We start from the raw sequence: 23,662 nt of genomic DNA on the forward strand, positions 1-23,662 counted from the left end.
ATATATATATATATATATATATATTCCTAAGAGTCCACGGGGAAAATGAAACACGTTAAGTTCCCAAGTGCACTTTCGTGTAATAATCACATCATCAGGGGAGACAGAAGAGAGAAATATAACAGTCAGTTGATATACAACGAAGAGACGAAGCCATACAAAGTTTTTTTTCCCATGATGATACATGTTCAGAAGTAGCAAAATGCTACCGTAACTAGTCTACAGATGGTCGCTTTATAAAGGGAGTTTAGTCCTATGATGGATCGTTTTATAAAGGGTGGGTTAGTGAACTGTAGCTGCTACTGTACAGGGTCGAGCCACATTATAGATAGGGGGTTATTAGCATGTAGACGGCAGGCACCCCCCATGATTAACAAATACCTACACGGGTAATGGCACGTCCCCCAGGATCCATACATTAAAAACAATCATCCTTCTGCACCGCTACGCAATTTCCTCTTCTTCAATTATTCCTCTAAAACAATAATTGGCAAGCAGATAATTCATAGGCGTCCTAACCCGGTGGTTGGGTGATTTGCATGTGCAACCGCGGGAGCTTACCACTGGTGGTCGGGCGGGCCGACCCGGCCGACCGTGGGAGGAGGAGGAGGAGGAAGAGGAGCAGCAACGTTGATGTGGTTGAAAGATCGGTCACTTGGGGCACGTCCAGCTGGGGTTAGGGCTTGGCTGAGTTGGGATTTATGTTGGGGGGGCTTTACGCAGGCGGCCGCTCTGCTGCAGAGGAGGAAATGACGTATCCGTTAGTTGTATAAATATTTTGTAATTAAGGAACCTCTCCTTGGTGGAGCGGTTAGCATTGCCGACCATGACGCGTCTACATGGCCGCTTAATAGGAGCGCAGCCTCGAAGCTGCAAGAGTTCTAGAAAGGAGGATCCTTCATTGTGTATATGTATGCACGTTTACCCATATCATCACAGTGGTTAGTATTTCTTAAGACCTTGAGTATTATTATTATTATCATAATTTCTTGTAGGAGTTCCCCACGTACCAGAACGATGTGAGAAGTTGTCAACCCCTTGTGTTTCAACGTTTGCCCTTGTTTCTCTTGCAGACTCCACCCGGGACCGCGGTCCTCTGTCGCGGTCTCCCTCCCGAGAGAAGAGCGCCGGGGGCTGCCCCACCAGGAGTCCTGAACCTCCCAAGTGGCTCGAAGCGACAACACCCGAGAGCGAGACTCGCGAAGACTGCTCCGACTCGTTCGAGTCCGGAGACTCGAACTCACCCAGGGAGCTCGACGAGGAGGTCAGTGACGTCCACCTTGAGTCGGGCAGGTCCTCATCCTCGAGGACCTTACAGAGTGAGGATGGAGGCCACGTAGCAAGGTCCAGGATCCGCACTGCGGTCACGCCCCCTCACTCTACCCCAAGGGCCACACGCCTCTACAGGCGTGTTCTCGAGGCCTCAAGCTCCCACCGAAGCGTCCCTGAGGCCACAGACTCACACGGACGCGTCGCAGAGGCCACAGATCCACACCAACGCCTCCAAGGCACCACCAAACCCGACAGACGCGACGTCAGCAAGCCGGACACAGACCACACGGACAAGTCAGCCAGTGAGAGGCGGTTACCGAACCTTCCCCTCAACGACAGGAAACTCGAGATCCTCCGTCGGTTCCAGCGGCAGGACTCGACAGAGAGCCAGTTGTCGAGCGTGTCAGAGAAGTGGGTGTCGCCCCTCAGCAGGGAATCCAGCAGGGAGTGGCTCAGCAGGCAGCTGAGCGACGCGTCGCTCGCCTCTTCGGAACAGTCGTTCGCCACATCCGTTTCGAGCCGCTGGTCTTACGCTCTTCGGCGACTCTCCGAAAGAAAAGGTCAGTGTGGAGGAGGTCGGTTGGTCGTTCACGGTGAGCTTGACGTGTAGAAGGTCAAGCTTCGTGTATAGAGGAGAACGTGGACTAGGGATGTCCCTAGCACGGTAGAGCTTCAAGTATGGAAGAGCTTCTAGCATAGGAAAACATGGGAAGGACAAGATAGAGGAGACCCGATGGTCCATAAAGAGGGTATCTGTTGTGTTTACCATGTTAGTGTCAGGTATTCTCAGCGAAGGAGTGGTAAGGCATGTGGTTCAAAGGATCCTCTTGACTGAAATATTTGCTGGTTATGAGAAGGGTAGAATATTATGTATAATAGATCGTCTCGTATAGTAGATATTTTAGTATGCTGAGCTTGACATATTGCATTTAGTAATCCCATGGTGTATCTGTTGGGATAATAATGAGGAGTATAAGGCTTGGTTAAGACAAAGAGGTTGGCTTCAGTAATAAGAATAGATGATTTAACCTTCGTTCCTCTGCAGTAGATGTACCATAATCTTAGGACACCATATAACTTGGAATTTGGATATGTCGAAGTATACACTTTAGCGGAAAGATAAAGTTAGCATGGATATTGCAGGTAAATCTTATAAAACAGGTGTGTGTATCCTAATAAAGGAACATTGTTGTGTATTATTATAGCCATAGAATTAAGGAACTGTTGATGATACGAATCTGACAGTCTTAAGAATATTGTTATGTCTACTGCTGGCCTGACATTGCTGGCTTAATGGTCTGTGACGCGAACCACTGTGTGTGTGTGTGTGTGTGTGTGTGTTGTGTGTGTGTGTGTGTGTGTGTGTGTGAAAATGAGAATTAATCTCAAAATCCGAAAAGTCAATCTTGAAATTATCCTTCTCTTTCTCTATGAAGAGAGTCGTGTTGAGAGAGGTGAGTATATGTATTGTTGAGTTGTTTGGTTAGCATAGCATGTACCTTCAACATGTAGGGTCTTCAAACCTATGGAATATTCACACTGAACATAGAAATTGCGTGAACAGTGTATAGAATTAAGAGATTAGGTGCTGGTTTCTACTATTTTTATGTTAGCTGGGACAGCACAAGTAGCTGAGGCGCTAATCAAGGCCATCCCATTAACGCTATATATATATATATATATATATATATATATATATATATATATATATATATATATATATATATATATATTAGCCAGAGTCAGGCACCCATTTTATCGACCAACCCCAAGGGAGGATGAACAGCTAGGTTGACTGTGGACCGACTGTCGTAACCAGGATTCGAACCTTTGTGCCTCTGAAAGCTTTGAAATAAGTAAAACCTCCCTTGCGAGTGTAAAGAAATATGTATGTATGGCAATAAATGCTAAAGACCTTGTAGATTTGATGGTAAGAAAATTAGTCCACACATTTTCACGAGAGAGAGAGAGAGAGAGAGAGAGAGAGAGAGAGAGAGAGAGAGAGAGAGAGAGAGAGTAATCTCAGACTCAAGATGTTGCACAGGCCAAAGAAGAAAAGCCTAAAAACAAATGAGTGTGAGGCTTCCTTGTGGGAGGGGAGGGCTAGGCTGGCTGGCGGGTCCAGCCAGTGTGAGGTGCCAAGTCAGGTGGTTGGACTGGCCTCATTCTGTATATCACAGGCAGTGAGGCCAGCCAGTAAGGAGACGGTGGGGTGTGTGTGTGTGTGTGTGTGTGTGTATGATAATATGGTGTAGCGTAAAGCTCACGTCTGTCCACCCATACCTGTTTGGGCGAGTGTGTGGAGGATGTCTGTAATTACCTTTTTTTTTGTGAATTACCCACTTTGTGCAGGATGCGGGAGAGAGAGAGAGAGAGAGATAGAGAGAGAGAGAGAGAGAGAGAGAGAGAGAGAGAGAGAGAGAGAGAGAGAGAGAGAGAGAGAATTGAGTGGTGTTTAAGTAGTATAATGCCGTTTAATTGATCGTGCCATCAAGGCTTGATTAAACTATTGCACCACCACCACCAGAAGACAGTTGATGCATGTCACTTTAAAAAAAAGAAAAAAGATAGAGCTCAGATTAAACTAGTGGTTCCCAGGAAGCCAGTAAGGGTGCTTATAACATTCTCTCATTAAGCCCCCTTGAGCACGGAGGAACGACCCTTCGGTCGTCAGACACAAGGGTCGTACCTGTCCGCTTCAAAGAGTCGTTCCCCCTCCGTGCTCAAAGGGGCTTGATCTACTTAACCCAGCCCGACACTTGGTGGGTAGGACACAATAACCTCTGTCGTAGGGTCAATATATACAGTGACTCACACACTAGGATACTACATAGGAATGTAGGATAGTGGTGTGTGTGTGTGTGTGTGTGTGTGTGTGTGTGATTGCTATTCTTGTGTGTTACGGGGAGGGAGAGTTTTACACTCGTGTTGCCCCGTCTCTTAGCCTTGCATGTATGTACTGTGTCTTTTCTCTTGTGTGAATACAAATGCACTCACACCCCATCCTAAGCCAGGTATGTGTGTGTGTGTGTGTGTGTGTGTGTGTGTGTGTGTGTGTGTGTAGGGTTGGGGTTTGGGGGGTGCGAGTAGGTGTGTCGGTGATAAAGAGGTGGAGGTCAGCCTGGTGCCAGGCCTAACTACGAGGGTAGAGACTAATTCCCGTAACCGACTTGGGGTATAGGTAACGTAAGGTAAGGTTAGGGAAGGTACTGCTGAATTGTCCTCCCTTATGGGAAAGGGCCTCTCCCCATGCCCCCCCTCCCCCCTTCCCCAACTCTTGGTGCAACCCATTTCTCATCCATCCACCCTCTCCCAGCCTTCTCTCCCCATCTCCCTCCCCTACACTCCCACAACCGTCCCCGCCCTCCACACACTCCCTCTCTCCCCGCCCCTTCCCATGGCCTCACCATCTGGGAGTTACCAGCGTGTCGTCAGGTCACGACACAGCAGAGGAAGCACTGTGTTCGTCCCCGAGCACTCGGTAATTGTGGAGATTATCGGTGCCAGTGAGACACCACCACGCACCTGCATTATTATGAAAAGCCTTCAAGGTTGCTCTTTCAAGGTCAGGTCACGAGGAACGCGTGTGTGTGAGGTGCCCGCTCTATATTTGTGGACTGAAAGCCAGCAGCCCAGGCGTGGGTATAGGGCAGAAAGGAAAGACAAGCAAGCTGGGTGAAAGGAAAGAAGCTTGACAGCCACTGAGATGCTGGATCACTGACCAGCTGTCACCACCTCACCCAGGTGTTGTACTTCTTGAAGAATTATTGTACATGAAAATAAAGGAAAAAGAAACTCTTCATCATCGCCTGGAGAGAATGATGATGGAGCCAAGGGTATTAGCCACTTTCCTACATTCCTTCCGACACATCGCTCAGTAGCTTTATGAAAGGTCCGGTTGAGTTTCCTGTTTCCCTTGAGCTGGCAAGACAGGTGTAATTTAATCAGAGACCCATTGTGTTGCCGATTATATTCTTTGAATGCAGCCTGGAAGGTAGGTGCCTGGAGCTATTGTCTGTCTGTCTTGGATCGCCGACATTAGAGTGGCCACTGATATGAAACGCAGTTTGTTGCCTCTGGGGTCTGGTGTTGGGGTATCTATTGAGACTGATCACCAGGCTCCATGCAGAAATACAAGTGACTCATGCTCCGTACTTCAGCGATGTATACACATAGATCCGCCCACCTTCCAGCAAACACATTACTGACAAAACATACATGCATCAGAAGGACACGACGTGAACTAAACAACCGCCTTCCCCAACCCAGTCGTAAACACACCAGACCTCTAGACATATACACTCGAGTGAAACAACACTCCCCAGACATATGCGAGTCACACTTTCTCTTCTATGTTCTAGATATCACCCACCTCTACAGCATTGCAAACCATGACTCATCGTACGACACGACCCCCATATACTTAGAAAGCAACTCCAAATTCTCCTGCGCTCACCTCACGCAACGTCCTGCTCCTCAACCTATGGTCTTGCAAGGTGGACATAGCAAGCTTCCTGAGCGCTGCGGAAGCTCTTTGGACCTTATATATATATATATATATATATATATATATATATATATATATATATATATATATATATCGGTGCCGTGATACACAAGGTCGAACCTTCGTGCTCATGTGTTTAAATCCCATTGTGAAAGTGGTTCCCAAGAGCAGATAGACAGAAAGAGTCGAGGTTGTTTCTGTTTCACTTGCGATGTCTTCCTTGGGTATGTGGAATTTAGTCAGTCCTATAATAAGTTGATTAGCTGAACCATTAGTGGTTTTCTTTGTCATGTGTGTAATGATAATTGAATCGAAGAGTGAGAGTCCTTGGCAGATTGACATCTGTCGAATATATATATATATATATATATATATATATATATATATATGTGTGTGTGTGTGTGTGTGTGTGTGTGTGTATGTGTGTGTGTGTATTGAATACCACAAGTTTTTGTTTCGAATCGTTTGACGAAAGTAATTGGAAAAAAATTTGATTTAGATGCCTGAGCTGCAAAAAGATTTGCGGCAGCACGAGAAAGACAACTTTGACGAGTGCCGCTGACACCCGCCCACCCTCTCCCTCGTCGGAGTCGCAGAATGAACCGAAGGAACCAGACACTGAGGCGTCTTCCGTGTGAGAGGGAAGATTCTGAGCTATACCTGCACCTTCACCCTCTACAGGAGGTCGACGCCTTCGAGGCAGACTACTGGCGTATGCAGAGATTTAGACATTATAAAGTATTTCATGTATGATGTATATATTCTGTACCATTCAGAACTGAAATACCAGCTGCTTTGTTGAGGAAGGAAAAACACTTTTACCCGAAGTTAAGATTGAGACTAAAAGTCAGCAATTATTACCCCGTCGAGATGATGGATCAGCGTGGAAAGGATGAATTAGTAATGACTGGGCAAACTGGCTATTAAAACGATACGCTGTGATCCACGTTAAACTGGCTTACGCTTAGCGAGCGAAATAGCGCAGCGGATGCAAACAATTTGGCCAATGCCAGGCTGGTGATGATTGCAGACTTGGTGAATGTCAGGGTTGATAAAGAGGCCTCCAGTTAGTGCTGGTGCCGTGCGCATGCAACACTCATTCACTCTCACTGCCACTTACACGCAAGCAGGAAAACACACACACACACACACACACACTGTATGATGTTAGAGAATGATCAAGAGAAGGGGACCCTAAGAGTGTAGAACTCCCTCCCCGTACAGTACAAATACATGATTACAAATTGGCAATGATACATATGTTCTCTTTCTATCGGTCCCAGACTCTTAGACTCTATATCAAACGAGTTAAGCCTATGAGTACGACTACCTAAGCCTTGCCGTACAACGACCTTGCCCACTGAGTACGACAACTTAACCTCTTGAGTACGATGACTGGTCAAACCACTGAGGGCGATTTTAAGTCTTACTCAAGTGGCTCGAGAGTTCCCGCGTTTAGATGGCGTAGCATTTGATCGTCACCTCTGTTTCTTTATCACGACTGACCCTGGATTGACCTGTAATTATGAGGAAGCTTGACCTACTTCCGTCATACGGTAACACTTCCTCCTCATTATCCGTCTATGTCTTCGTTTATTTATGAAAGGAAGTGACTTGTGCGTGGGGAGTGACGTGGCTGTGGCTAGCAGATGGAATCTGCGCTTACTCTTGCCCCTGTATATATGGTTGTCCTGCCCTCTAGTTATGGTTGTCCTGCCCTCTAGTTATGGTTGTCCTACCCTCTAGTTATAATTGTCCTGCCCTCTCTCCTAACTCTCCACATTTTATAACTTTTCCACGACGTTTTAGATTCCTGCCACTGGCCAAAACATTCTCTAACCCCAAACTAGGGTGATTATTTTTTTCTTTTTTTATTAGGAGAGTTCAGCGTCCACCATATACCATAGTGAATGGTTGAAGTCCTCCCACACAGAAGATGGAAGACTCGAAGCCATCACGTTTCCCATTCCTAATGATGTGGAGCAAATTATTACCCGTCTTAGCCATTACTCCAGACCATCACGACCACCCTCCCAATAATCTGGTTCTCTCGTACCTAGTTTCTCTCTCTCTCTCTCTCTCTCTCTCTCTCTCTCTCTCTCTCTCTCTCTCTCTCTCTCTCTCTCTCGTCGTTGCTGCTCCCTCTTTAAACTCAGATTTGGACAGGATTACCCGGTGGGGCAGACGCAACTTGACTACATTTATCACCTTGGAAAAAAGAATCTGTTCGTAAATCTCTCTCTCTTGAAAAGCCCTCACAACTCTCTTATGTCACTTGATGGCCGTATTGTTCCACGAATCATCATCACAGTAGACTCCCTTTGGTATCAACGTATCATCTGGTATGTCTGAAGAAGACGACATTATACAAATCCTGCTCGAATTGAGCTGGAAATCCTAATCAGATGATCAGAATCCTCTTCGAAACAGTTTCTTCGACTATACAAAGGACTGAGTCGTCCTTGAATGGAGTGCTGCTGTCACACATGGGAAGCTTCTTTGGTGTTTATATGCACACTAAACAAAGTCGAGTCCAAAGCATTCTGACTTAGCTCTTCCAGTCTGACCTTAGACTTGGATTCACGACCTCGGCGCTATAGTGGTGATTTTCTTTCCCCTTTATGGATATTACTTCGGTGTCTACTCCCGAGAACTGGCTTAGCGCTCTTGCCATTTTAGCTAGACCACCTCATACTCGACAAGCCGCTACGCTGCGTTACATGACATGTGTGGCCGCTTGCAACAGACGGATGGGCGGTTGTGATGTCTGCTTCTTTTCTGACACCGCTAAGCTTTGGTATATTATCTTCTCCTCTCTTGTGTCTTTCTCATCAGCTCTGACTTGCCCCATTTCAAGAGGCTTTTCACTTGTCTCAGAAATCTTAGAGTAACATGGCTGTTAATTCATCAGTGAAGTCGACAATCGTCCTATCATTTGTTCTTCAAATGTTACGTTGGGAATAATTAGGAAATAAAGCATTGAGCGATACAGTGGGAAGTTATTTAGAGATATCGCAGTATATGATTTGGTATATGATTTGTTCATGGAGACATGCTGCAATAAATGATGCATGGTTGATTATCAAGATAGTATTGCTCTCATTTGCTTGATATATATATATATATATATATATATATATATATATATATATATATATATATATATATATATATATAATGGCAAACATGATATGATTTTGTGTAGGATTTTTTGACCAACAAATGGATACGTTATTTTGACATGGCAAATTTTTTTCTTCGGAAAATTATGATGTGGTAATACACGAAAGCGCTCAGGATTCTCGTGGCGTTTCTTCACCTACATGCTATTATAGTGGTTAATGATTTAGAAGACACTCAGATTTTTATCTCATAATTATCGGCCGTCCACTCACGACAAGGGTTCCAGCCGCAGTTAAGAGCTGTCGTCCATTTACTCTATAGAGTGAAGGAGTTTCAGCGCCTCTTATCGCTCCTTGGAATCACCCTACTGACGTGTGGGATCGATGGATCATCATTAAATGCTGTTGTAGCGGTGTTCAGATCCTTTTCTGAGTCCACATCACGACTGCTTTTTTTTTTTTTTTTATTCAACCCTTCGTAAAAATATCCCGGGGCTTCTGTATGGTTCCGATACTCATCGCCAGTTAGGATTTAGTGAGGGAGAGAACTCTCTCTCTCTCTCTCTCTCTCTCTCTCTCTCTCTCTCTCTCTCTCTCTCTCCTCTACGAGAGCTCTCTTCAGTCGGCTCAACAAATCTGATTTCAGGTGTTCCTGCCTCCTATCATTCGTGGCTCCCCTCCTCTCGTGACCTAACAGTGTGTGTACAGGTAGTCATTTGGGCGATTGGACGCTTCACTAGTTCCTCGTCATTCGTATGATCTTTCAGTATTGACGCAGTATCGCCCTCACACTCCGGGGTTGCCGTTCGTATAGCTCAGTCTCCTGTAAAGCTTGGTGGTCATTGACAAAGGTTTTTATTTCCTCTACAAACCTGTTGTTATATGCGTTGTACAGACGGCCTCACCCCCACCAGTCATAGTATGAGATGGATTAGTGGATGGAGAGGAGGAGGGCCCTTTCTGCTCTACAATCCTGCCTACGTTTGTACAGATTAGGAATGTAGGGTATTATAACTGTCCTTGCCTATCTATCCTGTCCCTCCCCTGACCTCCAGCATCCTACAGCAGCGCTGTGTACTCTTCTCCTGTACCACTTCTGGAGTCATCCGTCATTCGTACTTGTCTGCTGTACCTCTGAAGGAGTCATCCATCATCCGTACTCGTCTGCTGGACCACTTCTGAAGGAGTCGTCCGTCATCCGTAGCTCGTCTGCCGTACCACTTCTGAAGGAGTCATCCGTCATTGAAGGAGTCATCCGTCATCCATCGTAGTTCATCAGACTACCCAGGTCTTCTTGTTTCAAAGGAATAATAGATATATACCCGTATGAGCGTCTGAACCAGACACTTGTTCTGTTCCAGTGGAAATAATTACGTGGTATTGTGACAGGCGGACTCGCCAGGGGATGCGATGAGCCTATAAGACCTGCGTCATTGATGAGAGAGATGAAGCTCGTATGTAATGACAGGTTCACGTCCTCCCTCATAACGTCTTTCTTAATACTTAAGAATGATTATGATGATTGATCAGCTTGTTAATGACTCTCTCTGTGCTAGAGTGATTATAGGTAATGAGCTTTGATGTTTATCCCAATTCATTTCACGATTTTTTTTTTTTTACATTAAAGACGTGATTATGGACTAGACTTATTTCACTTATAGGAATTACGTCTCTCATGACGCCACTTTATTGCCTTATTATTTTACCCCTTTTGGTGTAATTTAGTCTCGCTGCCTGTGTAATGAGGTTGTGATGTGTGAGGCCCTGCCAGCGATGAGACCTCACTGCGTCGTCTCTCCCTCACTACCATCCACACGTGACCTCATGGGGGGCCTCACGGGTGTCTGGCATCTGCTTTATTTTCTTCTTAGTATGTGTGTGTGTGTGTGTGTGAGAGAGAGAGAGAGAGAGAGAGAGAGAGAGAGAGAGAGAGAGAGAGAGAGAGAGAGATTGGGTGAGGAGGACAGGGAAGGGAGTAGTGAAAATGGGAAAAGGGAAAGGAAGGAAGGAAGGACGTGGGAGAGATAATGCACAAAGTAGACCGAGGGAGAGAGAGAGAGAGAGAGAGAGAGAGAGGAGAACATTTTTAAAGAAGCTACGAACTGTGAGAGAGATGAATGGTGTGTATGTATGAGGCATGAGGCATGTGTGATGCCACAGGGACCTGATTCATACTGCAGTCAGCACGGTGGAGAGTGTGCTCACTGTCGTAATCCAACATCACTCGAGGGAGGTTGATGTGTGTGTGTGTGTGTGTGTGTGTGTGGAGGGTAGCTTGTAGACGGCAGCCGTCCAGGGAAGTGCTACACTTCCTGACTTGGAAGTATCGGAGTGACGCCTGGAATCTGTGTTCCAGGATGGCATTAAATGTGACTTTGGCTCCTAGTTAATCTTGCAAGGTGAAAGTGTCATGCTGTGTCATGCCTTGACAGTAATACATGGGTTCACTTTGTAAACTCGCAAGACTGTTGGAGGTTAAACTCACAAAACTTGAGGATTCTGTTGTATGTATGTTCCTAGCGCAGGAGAACGATGTTTTGTTAGCTCACAAGACTGGATTATGTTTTTTTTCAGCTCACTAGATTGTGTGATGTTATTCTCGTCTGCTCACAAGACTGGATGGTGCTTTCTCAGCTCATTAGATTGCTTGATGTTATTTTGTCTGCTCACAAGACTGGATGGTGCTTTTTCAGCACAGAACACTGACTTGTATTGTTTTGCCAGCTCACAACACTGAGTGTTGTTGCTCTCTCAGCTCACAACACTGGTGGAAGGGGGTTTCGCAGTGTTGCCAACCGGCAGTATAAAGTGGGGCCTACTTGGGCCTCTCCCAAACCAACATATTGAAATAGCATGGAAGCAAATCACCCGCGATCGTAACACTGTGGAAATGAGTTTCCCCAGAAGACGTTTTCAGTATTGTAGGAAATTGTTATAAACCATATTTAATTGGCTAATTGTACCCAGGGAAGCGAGGGTTTCACAGCAACTTCAGAAAGTCAAGGCGAGGTTCCTCATTTGACTAGCGCGCCACCGTCGTGTCGCTCCGAAGCCCCTGAACAGGCCAATTGCTCCTGACTTTCAGTTTCGGGGGCGATTGAGTAATTGAGGTGAATTAGCGAGTTGGCAGGCAGTTACCTTGCCCAATTTAGTGGTAGCTGTTATGGAGGGCGGGTTGAACAAGGTGTCGCGGGGGAGGTGGTGTGGGCCGGGCTTCGACCAGTCACTCGAAGACTTGGCGAGGGAAAATGATTCTTGAGATTTAACTTCTCTTTGAGTAAGATGGTGTTGGCCTTGAGCACGACGCAACGACCGTTAATTATGAAGGTACGACCTTTGAACACGACGATGTACGACCCAGAGACGCGACGTTAAGCTTAAGGGCGATTTTACGACTTTTGAGTACGATGGCTCAGTCTTTTAAGCCAAAGGTTACGCCAGCATGCCCAAGGGTCGTACCGTCTTGCTCAGGAGTCGTACCGTCGTGCCCAAAGCGGTTGAGAACCGATGTAATCTGAAACCCATCCCGGGACTTTTCGTTCGTTGTGGAATCCTCTGCGTCTCTCTCTCTCTCTCTCTCTCTCTCTCTCTCTCTCTCTCTCTATATATATATATATATATATATATATATATATATATATATATATATTTGCTTCCACTGAAGAATTCACTTTTTTAATCTGGCTTCGAAATATTTTAATCCCACTGAAGGAGGGCTTTGCTCATAGGAAATGCTATGTCAGCATTTCGGACGACCATTGTAATGCACTTCAAGGACACAGTTTTTTTCTTTTTTTTTTTTTTTGAGGGAATTAATTTTAAATCCCTCGGGGACGTTTTATTTACATAAACACGTAAGGTCTGATTTTTTTTTTTTTTTTGTATGGAGTTCCAGTCAATTTTTAGATATTTCGATCTCAGATTATTACTTTAGTTGTTAAGGAATCACTTACCCGAATGGTATAACCCGTACCTGTCATCAGTATGTTGTTCTGTATGAAGGAAAATGAACTAAAAGGGAGACAATAAACCTCAAAACCTTTTCTATATTTCCATTAAGGTCCGGCCTTGATGTGGGCTTCTGTCCGTGACGGGAGCTTCCAACGCAAAATGTAATAAAAATAACTATAATAATGATAATACTGATGATATGATAATAATGATAATGATAATAATAATGATAATAATGATAATAATAATAATGATAACAATAATAATAATAATAATAATAATAATAGTAATAATAATGATGATAATAATAATGATAATGATGATAAAAGTAATAATAATAATAATAATAATGATAATAATAATGATAATGATAATAATGATAATAATAATAGTAATAATAAGAATGATAATGTAACTGAGATTTCAGGATTGACTAAGGTAGCGTAGCTTGCTATATTGCTGGCCAGAGAGCTCTTGAAGCGTCTGGTCCAACACAAGGTTAACTAGACTAGAGTTAGGCCAGGGTAGGGCAGCCTTGGACAGTGCTGTGTAGGTTATTGAGATCAAGTTAGCACGGGGTACGGCTGAAGTTAGCACTGGGTATAGCTTGAGCGTAAATCTTAATGTCTTTATTGAAACAGTTTAGTCAAACTTGGGGAGGTGTTTAAGCTAGTATATTATTATTATTATTATTATTATTATTATTATTATTATTATTATTATTATTATTATTATTATTATTTTAATATTATTATTATTATTATTATTATTATTATTATCATTATTATTATCATTATTATTATCATTATTATTATTATTATTATCATTATTATCATTATTATTATTATCATTATTATTATTATTATTATGATGATGATGATGATGATGATGATTAAGATGATGATGGCAACTGCTGCACTAAAGACAATGGCAACAGGAAAGAAAGCGACGTGGGAGTAAACAGTACCATTAGCAACGGGTACGACAGCAGCTGAGACAATAACCAAGGCAGCAGCACCAGCTTGAACAGCAGCAGCCTCAGTAGCAGCGGTAACGACCTCAGCAAAGGTAGCAGTAGCAATAATAGGAGCAAGAACTTCAACTGAAGCAGCAGCAGTAGAAGAAGACCTCAGACAAGCCAGATGTATAATAACGAACCAACGAAGAGGTTTTCCTCCTCCTTCTCAACTTTTATCTCACCATTCATCTCGGACTCATGGGCCTCCCGATGGCATCCTGGCGACCGCTGTGCAATGTCTGTCATTCGGTTAACATTCTACACGAAGTTTATTGATGCCAGTTCCCACTCAGCATCTGCATCGGCGGGATTTCAACGCCGCGGGTGGAAATGATCAAAGAAAACGCGCCAGTTTCTGGCGGGAAATTATATGCCGCTGGAAAATGACGCCAGGTTGGAAAATCGCGCCCGTTTTGTCATTTGCAGATTACACCTAGTTAGTGCTTGTGGTTTTTGTGTAAGTTTACACTTGAGTCATGACCCTTGAGTGAGTGCAAGGCCAAGCTGAGGTTATTTCGCCCAGATGTTGGGTGTTGGCTCGTGTCAAAGTGGGGAAGGGAAGGGTTGACAAACTTTCAGTTCACAAGGTTACATAAGTATATGAATTCTCGTTTTCGTTCGACGTTTAAGTAAATTATACACTCATTATCCTGTGGTAAGATTATTGTGTGTGTGTGTGTGTGTCTGTCTGTCTGTCTGTCTGTCTGTCTGTGTAAACAAGTTGTAAATATAGAGTATTTGTCATAGATTGTTCACTAATTCGTTATGGAAAATTTTTTGAAGACTTGTACAGCAGTTGTCAGTGTTTTTTTTTTTTTGTATCAATCATTATAAAGAATAAGTAAGATGATACCAGTAAATAGGAATAAAGACGTTAACAAAATAGAAAAGCATGATGGGACAGAATTCAAGAAAATAAAGAATACACGATGGTATTATATGGGCGAGGGAAGTGGCACATTTAGTGTCATAAGAGTAGAGTAGAATTAGATTAATCATAAACATTATAATGATTTCAGCCGAACTTGGTACCAAAGATCAGGAAAGTGAGAAATGAATCTGAAAGTGTGTGTGTGTGTGTATGGAAAACGACAGAATCAAAACACAGAGAAAAGACGAAAGAGAAGCGAAAATAGATATGCAAATTATAACCATCCATTAAGTTAACAAGGACATATATTATCCCCAGTTGTTCTTCCATTCCTTGATGAACGGAATGAAAGTGTGAATGAAAATAATGAAGAAAATAGGAAAGTTTAATGGTAGGCTGTACCGTAAGGCCGGAATGTTGATAGTAGGTGGGTTATATTATAACCCAGAATGTAATTATACTCCGATAGAACGTCCTTTAAGGTAATTTTCCCCAACTCTCTCTTGTTCACAGGCGAACTCTTGCCTTCAGAAGCCTCCAGCCGCCTGCAGCGTGCCTCCTCCAACGTCTCCTGCAGCTGGCAGTGGTCGTCGAGTGCCCCCGAGGAGCTGGTGGCCGCCCTCCTCAGCTCTCCGTCGGCGCGACTCTACACCACTCTCAGGAGGAGGGTGGGCGAGCACGGGGCCGGCTGGGTGCACGAGTTCCTCCGCCTCGACGGCTTGGCAGTGCTCTTCGATTCTCTGGCCGGGCTGTGCGAGCGAGGCCTCAACTCCATCCCCGACGCTTATCTCCAGGTGGGTCTCTCTCGCGCCTCTCTCTCTCTCTCTCTCTCTCTCTCTCTCTCTCTCTCTCTCTCTCTCTCTCTCTCTCTCTCTCTCTCGAAATTTCCTCTCTTGTGTCTTGTAGTTCCCGACCTTGCGTCTATTGGGTCCCTATCTTGTGTCTACTTTCCCCTTGTCTTGTGTCTACTTGACACCCCTACCTTGTGTTTATTGAGCCCCTGCCTTGTGTCTGCTTGACCCCCTGCCTTGTGTCTACTTGAATCCTACCTTGTGTCTACTTAGCCCCTACCTTGTGTCTAACTTGAATCCTGCCTGGTTTCTTCTTTGCCCCTACTTTGTATCTACTTTGCCTCTACCTTGTGTCTAATTTGCCCCTGCCTTGTGTCTACATGTTCCCTACGTTGTATCTACCCGTTCCCTTCCTTGTGTCTACGTACTTACGGAAGTCAGTGCCTCATTGAGGAATGTTATAGATCTGATACCCAGAAATGTGCACATCATTGTCAGAGGAAAGACTCCGTTTAAACCAGTACTGACCAAGGTCACCACGTGTCAGGGAGGGTCAGTGTGGCACATTCACAGTGCACTTCGTCGCAGTCGACAGGAAAAAATATGCCCGGCTATAACACGGGCAGATATTATTTTAGCGTCAGACACTTGGTCCAGCGAAGACAGGGTAGAAATGGAAGAGGAAGAAGTGCCGTTGGATTCTGCCTGGATGGTGGGGTTAGAAGACCTATGGAGACACTGTTTAGTACTGCTTATTTCCTACCTGGTTTCTTTGTTTCCTGCCTTGTGTCTACCAGGTCCCTGACTTGTGTCCACAAGGTCCCTGCCTTGTGTCCACAAGGTCCCTGTCTTGTGTCTACAAGGTCCCTGTCTTGTGTCTACCAGGTCCCTGCCTTGTGTCCACAAGGTCCCTGTCTTGTGTCTACCAGTTCCCTGTCTTGTGTCTACCAGGTCCCTGCCTTGTGTCCACAAGGTCCCTGTCTTGTGCCCACAAGGTCCCTGTCTTGTGTTTATAGTGTCTCCACCTCGTGTCATACAGGTCGAATCTCTGATGTACTCTGGTTCTTCTTGTCTGCTAAATTCCCAGCTTGTTACCTCTTATTTACCTGATCCCCACCTTCTTTCCGCTACGTTGTGTCTGCTAAGTTTCAGCTTTTATGTCGTACTCTTTCCTTCCTTTGTATGTACTAGAATCCTACTTGACTTTCCTCTTGCCATTTATTCTTTGACGATCCCTCACGTCTGTTTAGTTAAGTCGCTCCCTTATATTTCACTTGGCCCCTGTCCTTCTTAGTGTTCTTGCATGTATTCATTATCCAGGTGTATATATATTTATCCATCGCCCATGCCACCTTCTGCGTTGTAAAGCGGTTGTGTCCTCCTGCAGGTGGAGTGCGTGTCCGCCATCAGAGCCGTCATGGATTCCCGGATCGGCTTGGATTACATCGTGGAGAACAAGGAGTACACCACCAAGCTAGCTGCAGGTAGGTGGGTGGGGGAAAAGGCAAGGTGGGAGAAACTGAGGTAGGAGGGAGGGAAAAAGAAGAAGGCTCGTGGCGTTACGTGGTGGAGAGGAGAAGGTACATCATCATCATCATCATCATCATCATCATCATCATCATCATCGAGCTAACGACAGAGGAATCCACTCCAGGGATGGAGGAGGGGAGAAAATGGGAGGTGGAGGGATGAGAGGGTGTGTGTGTGTGTGTGTGTGTGTGGCAGATGCTGCACCAACATTCTGGAGGGTGAGGGTTACTCGCTGGGCTTGTTCAAGGCAGGTGGTGCATGCCGGGGGTAACGAGAGAGAGAGAGAGAGAGAGAGAGAGAGAGAGAGAGAGAGAGAGAGAGAGAGAGAGAGGAAAATGATACGTTGCTGTTATCACCAGGGGTGACGTACAAGACCCAGGCAGAGGTGCTGGTATAATGTTTTTATCACAGGTCGTGTGTTCATCCCTAATATTTTTTTTTTTTCCGCACGACTTTCATTGCAACGATTAGCCTTGTTTTTATATTGCTGTGTTTGGATATGATAATGCGCCTCTGGAGATCTGAAACACTGTATCTCTGACGTGAAACACTGTGTGTGTGACTCTAGATGTAAGTGATTGTAAACTATGCCACTTTTCACTTAGATGGGGGTTGAGGAGGGAGGAGGAGGAGGGGGTGGTTGAGAATAGCTCAAGGGCTGTTGCCATGATCATGTAAGCTGTTAAGTTCCCCCCGTGTTAACCTGTGATTGTGAGAGTGGGATGGAGAGAATGAGGGAGAGGAGCGGAACACTGGCACGTGAATCACTGCTCACCAACCCTACAGGCTCGTCTGTCTCAGCTCTGGAGGTATACACACACACACACACACACACACACACACACACACCACGGAGACAGGTTACATGCCTTTACCTTTGCCTGCCTGTAAAGTGTGTCGGAATTCTCTCCAGTTTATTGATACCACTTTGATGACCATACAACAAGCAGCTGTATTATTATCAGTTCTGCCCGTCTTATATACGTGGGTTATTTTGAATACACCGGCTCTTTATCTGATATTAATGTGTCTGATACCTGCTCGTATATTAGAAATTGTAAACATTTATTGTCAATAATCCTAACAGGATTGGCTCGCTTGTTTATGGTGCCTTGTGCTGGTCATTGACAGTGGATGTTACACTCGCACACTTACCTCAAGACTTTATAGTTTCTTTTTTTTTTCTTATTTTCGTCCTGCAACTTGATGTCCTTCGCTGTTTATTGATTTATTATCCTGACGCATGACTGTCAGATTTGCTGTATAGACGAGAGGTACATCAAGCGAGTGTTGCAAGTTCCATACGAATGTATCGTTTAGCTTTCTTTTCTTGGTAGCGATGATGGCCGAGCATATCACGGGTCACTGTGATGCATTGACTGGCGTGTGGCTGATGTGTGAATGTGGTGTAAAGGTACTATTGAGTAAGCAAGACTTGAGTTGAACGTTTGTCAGCTTGGATTCGCCCAGGATCGTGTCCGTAGGGGTTTAGATCCTAAGCACGCCACTCGGTCATACCCAACCCAGGTGTTTATCCTCTCCCCTTCGGGGCGAGTCGATCAATGCTTACTTAGCCCAGGCTGGGGTGTATATGTGTCTGTGTATATACATACGCAGGAGTAAAGACATAGTGCATAAGTCCACGTTAAGAGACGGGCCAGCACGAGTGTAAAACTCCCTCCCCGTAACATATAGCTAGTAATCAGAGAGAGAGAGAGAGAGAGAGAGAGAGAGAGAGAGAGAGAGAGAGAGAGAGAGAGAGCTGAGGCGTAGGTGGTAGGCGAGTGTGTTGTTGTCGGTGGTGGAAGCAGTAAGAGCGAGTGGGAACCATATAGGCCAATGGGGGTCGGTGACCCAGGACGCGGAGCCTTTTACGGGGGTAATGGTTTACGACAGGTGGCCTCCTGCTAACGGCACCCCCCCCCCTCATGAGTGGTCCGTCACTGCCTGCTCGGCTGGCCACAGGCCCTTTGGCGGGACGACGGGCCACAGGCTGGGCCAGGGGAAGGCTGGGCCAAGCGAGGAGGGAGCCTGGGCCAAGGGAGAGACCAGCCCCGAGGGAAATGGCTGGGCTAGGTAGAGGCTTGGCCAAGGGGGAGTCTTTAGTATTTGCTCTGTCAGTGTTTATAAGTTTTCTCAGATATCCACATTGATTTGCATGTCCGTGTTTATATAGTGTGTGTGTGTGTATGTGTGTGTGTGTGTGTGTGTGTGTGTGTTAATGTATTCATCATCATCTTTGTCTTCATTACATCTGTAATGCGTGCCTTCATCTGTGTGTGTTTGTGTGTGTGTGTGTGTGTGTGTTTGGTTAAGATGAGTAAGATAGACGGTGAGAGAGAGAGAGAGAGAGAGAGAGAGAGAGAGAGAGAGAGAGAGAGAGAGAGAGAGAGAGAGAGGAGAATGTACATATACACAAACCAGTTTCTTGTCCAGTGAGATCATTTTTGATGAAAAGTATCTCATATATGCCATTATTTTACTGGATAGATGGAAGTTATAAAATGTCACATATATAATTTCGTGCAGATACTCTATACCTGGTAATATTAGATAGGTGAAAGATAGCGCGTAATGATGCATAGGAATATCCCTGTACCGTTCATAACTTAGTTGATGCTTCGAGATAAGAACGCAGGGTTGTACTGTTTGCAGATGATACCGTCTTAATGACGAAGGGCACAGTATAGGAGGGTTGTTGGAGTTAGGGGTTGGGTCGGTGAGGGAGGCGGTGCTGGAGAGTGAGGTGAGGTGTGCAATCGTAGAGACCGGTGGAGGTTTGTGAGGAGACTGCCTTAGCCCCGCAAGGTATACATGATTTTGAGATTCTCTATTTACTGTCATTTACAGCCAGCCAAGTAAGTGTAAATTACTGTGATAAGGTACCACACGAGGCCAAGGCCAGTCTACGTTGTATATCAACCGACTGTTATATTTTTTTCTTGTATCTCCCCTGATGATGTGATTATTACACGAAAGTGCACTTGGGAACTTATCGTGTTTCATTTCCCCCGTGGACTCGTAGGAATACACTTGATCACGTGCTCAGTTGTGATCCTTTCCAATGTGTGTGTGTGTGTGTGTGTGTGTGTGTGTGTGTGTGTTTATTAATTATTTATTTATCTATCTGTTCATTTATTCTTATTGGCAGTTACCTGTATATATTGTAAGAGGGGAGGTTGAAAGTTGTATACTCGTGGGACCCTCATCTCTGTTCTCATACACCTTATAAACCTCTGTATGATGACTACATTAATCATATCCTCAGTCATTGTGTTCCATTCATCCACCACTCGTGTAATGTTAGAGTAAGTTCCTTACTTAATATCATGTTATCTCCTCTGGTTGTTCTCTCACTGCATCTGTTGAAGAACTGTTCACTGTCCACATTTTCGATCTCTGAAAAAAAAAAAAAACTTAAAGGTTATGATCAAGTCACGCCTCACTCTTCTCTCTATCAAAGTACATTTAAAGCCTCCAGCCTTTCCATGTAAGTTCGCTCCTAATTCTGGTACTATCTTTGCTGACCTCCTCTAGACCTTCTCTAATAGCTCTTTGTGCTTCTGGCACGGTGACCAAGTGGAAGCATAGTCTAGTTTGGGCCTCATGTAGGAAATGTGTGGTGACGCGTGCCTCTGTGGTTAGCGAGGTCTGGCTTGTGGTCAACGTGTGTGTATCTTTTGTGGTATAGGGGGGTAAGAAGAGGGTTGTGACGGTAGGGCATTTTTGTCTGTGGTAGTTGCGTCGTGTATAAATAATGATGATGATTACAGTAATATTTTATGTAATGACGGTATTATTATTATTATTATTAGTATTATTATTATTATTAGTATTATTATTATTATTGTTGTTGTTGTTGTTGTTAATATTACTACTACTACTACTACTATTACTACTACTACTGTTGTAAGTGGTAGTAGAAGAATGAGTAGTACTCAGGTTAGACTCTTTTCAGGACTCTCCATCGTACTTAACCACCCACTCTCCAGATTGTCGCTATTATTCACTATTCATTATCTCTAATGAGTCTCGTGACTTTGGATACCAACCGTTGAAGAAAGACGGTTGGAAAAAAACTATATAACTATCTTTTCATAGGCACGTCTAGCGGTCCCGAGAAAGCAATGTCCGTTTTCTGTGATCGTTTTTTTTTTTTTTAAGGGCGGACCCCCATGTTTTCACAGTATATCTAAGGTGTGTTCTATCTATCTGTCTGTCGTCATTAAATCCACCCCCAGTTTTCAGTGGATGGATCAGGTACAGCCACCCTCACACACCCATAACCTCAACCCACGTTCGTATTTAGTGAGCAAGTTACTTGATTTTATGTTTCGAGAAGGAGCAGTTTGTTTTTCTGGGTTCATTGTCTTAATAGAATCGGCTCTGTTTACTGGTTCTGATTCGTAGCATTGTTAAACTTTAGTGTATAGAGGTACAACCCTTGAGCACGACGGTACGACCCATATGTACGACGTTATATTCTTTAATCACGTGAGCACGACCTTTGGGTATAATGGTTTGGGCTTTGATCTGACCGTAAAGGATTTGTGGGCGTAAGTCCTTTGCTGAGGTTTTTCATATGTAAATAAAAGTTATTGAATTGAGCCGCTAACAGAAAACCCTGAATCCTCCTCCCTTCTCCTCCACACCTTCTGACCCCCTCCTCTTCCTTTTCTCCTCCTATCCTCCTTCCTTTTCATCACCTCTTTTTTGTCCCACATATCCCTCCACCTCTTCGCCCTCCTTGCTGGCATTAATGACCTTCAAATCTAACAGCACAACAGAGACGTATATGCCCTTCTCCTACTCCTTTCGTCTTGTAATTCCCTCCTCCCCTGTCTTTCAGCAGCAAACAGAGGCAACGAGCGGCAAATTGCAAAACAAAGAGAGAGAGAAAGGAGATAATTTTTGGACTGTCGGCCGGGCTCTTGGCTTTGTTTACCTCCGTAGTTCTTCTCGCCATTTCCCGCGCGGAAAACAATGACGCAGCGCCTAGCGCCTCAGGTTTTGTCCCGCAGGAGGGCCTCCGCAATTACTGGTCCATTCTATAAAATAAAACCGCCGTAACGTGTTAATTACGAGTGAAATATTTGAGAGGAAGCGTTCTGATATATTGTAAAGTTGCTTGGGGGTGATCATTATGTTTTCGTGATTAGATTTTTTTGTCTTCCACTCCCTCCACACCCCCTCCGTCCTTCCTGCTCTCTCTCTCTCTCTCTCTCTCTCTCTCTCTCTCTCTCTCTCTCTCTCTCTCTCTCTCTCTCTCTCTCTCGCCTCATGGTAAAATCTTCATCTTCTCCCTCTTTGATCGGTGTTGTTCGCACACGGCAGCATCACTCCTAAGAGCATTAGTGCTTTGAAGAGCGTCATCACTTGGTTTCGCTTCTCTTCTCTCGTCTCGGCTCCTCGTAAGATCCAGCCAGCCATACTGTGGGAAAGTGGCAACTTGCAGCTGCTCTGTTGTGCCTGCAGAAGGTAATGTCGTTCATATCATCACCCCGAGAGTCTTCCACTTCGTTCAGTCGTGCCGTACTGGTGTTTGTGTCTGCCTGGTATCTCTACTCGTCCTTTTCTCCTTTATTCTCCCCACACCTGAGAAATTATAACTTTTTTTTCCTGCTTAGGAGCATTTTGTTTATCTCTGACCCAGTGGAAAAACTTCGTTCATGTTTGTGGTTTCTGTGTCCTCTGTTGTTGGTGCTTTTCAAACCTATACACGTCCTGGGACGTTCGCAGGGGATGATGCGAAACTATAACCTGTGTTTAAGTCACCGTCAGCGATGTGGGTGTGGGACGAGTGGCGAGGACTGTTCTTCGGAGGTATTTTGACCTCAGTTTATGTGACCGTGGAGGCGCTACAAATATGGCCTGATGTTAAACTGCGTATTGTGATCTGTGCAGCTGAAAAGTAATACGACCATTTTTTTTAAGTGCTGTTATTCCCGTATTATGCATTTTGTACGAAATCTGCGTATTTTACGTCATCAATTTGTTCCATGTGCGTCTCTTACAACAGTATTATTACGTCGCGATGAAGCAAGGGAGAGAAGGAAGAGTTAGTTTTTTTAATATAGAGTTGCCAAGAGAGTCTGTGTGTGTGTGTGTGTGTGTGTGTGTGTGTGTGTGTGTGTGTGGTGAGGAACATCTGTACGCCTCAAGATTCGTGTCTGTTTATCCACGTGGTAAAAAGATGTGAAAGACAAGCTGACATATGAAGCTAATATAATCATACACACGAGAGGTTTCCTCACACAACCTCAGGCAAGCAGAGAAATCTTCAGGCACGTATGTACACACAAGCAGTTTCTTGTAACACTTTTTTTTTAGCAGGACCATGTGATTGAGTGTGATCCTTGAGCAGGACGGTTTGACCCTTTTGTGACCCTTTGAGTGTGACCCTTGAGCAAGACGGTGTGAGCCCCCTTGAGCAGGACGATTTGATTGAGTGTGACCCTTGAGCAGGACGATGTGACTGGGTGTGACCCTTGAGCAGGACAATGTGACCTTTGAGTGTGACCCTTGAGCAGGACGATTTGACTGAGTGTGACCCTTGAGCAGGACGATGTGGCTGAGTGTGACGCTAGAGCAGGACAGTGT

At 44.8% G+C, this 23,662-nt stretch overlaps 1 protein-coding gene across 1 annotated transcript in view; it reads left to right on the plus strand.

Annotated features, from left to right (window-relative positions):
- LOC139751279 (uncharacterized) overlaps positions 1–23,662 on the plus strand; it is a 306,373-nt gene that overhangs the window by 169,395 nt on the left and 113,316 nt on the right. Inside the window, exons 2-4 of the mRNA XM_071666592.1 lie at positions 1,074–1,832; positions 15,255–15,535; positions 16,920–17,016. Of these exons, the coding sequence (XP_071522693.1) occupies positions 16,950–17,016 (67 nt within the window). The 5' untranslated portion in view covers positions 1,074–1,832; positions 15,255–15,535; positions 16,920–16,949. The remainder of the gene's footprint in view (positions 1–1,073; positions 1,833–15,254; positions 15,536–16,919; positions 17,017–23,662) is intronic.

Source organism: Panulirus ornatus, chromosome 11 (genome assembly GCF_036320965.1).
Source record: "Panulirus ornatus isolate Po-2019 chromosome 11, ASM3632096v1, whole genome shotgun sequence".
Classification (NCBI taxonomy): domain Eukaryota; kingdom Metazoa; phylum Arthropoda; class Malacostraca; order Decapoda; family Palinuridae; genus Panulirus; species Panulirus ornatus.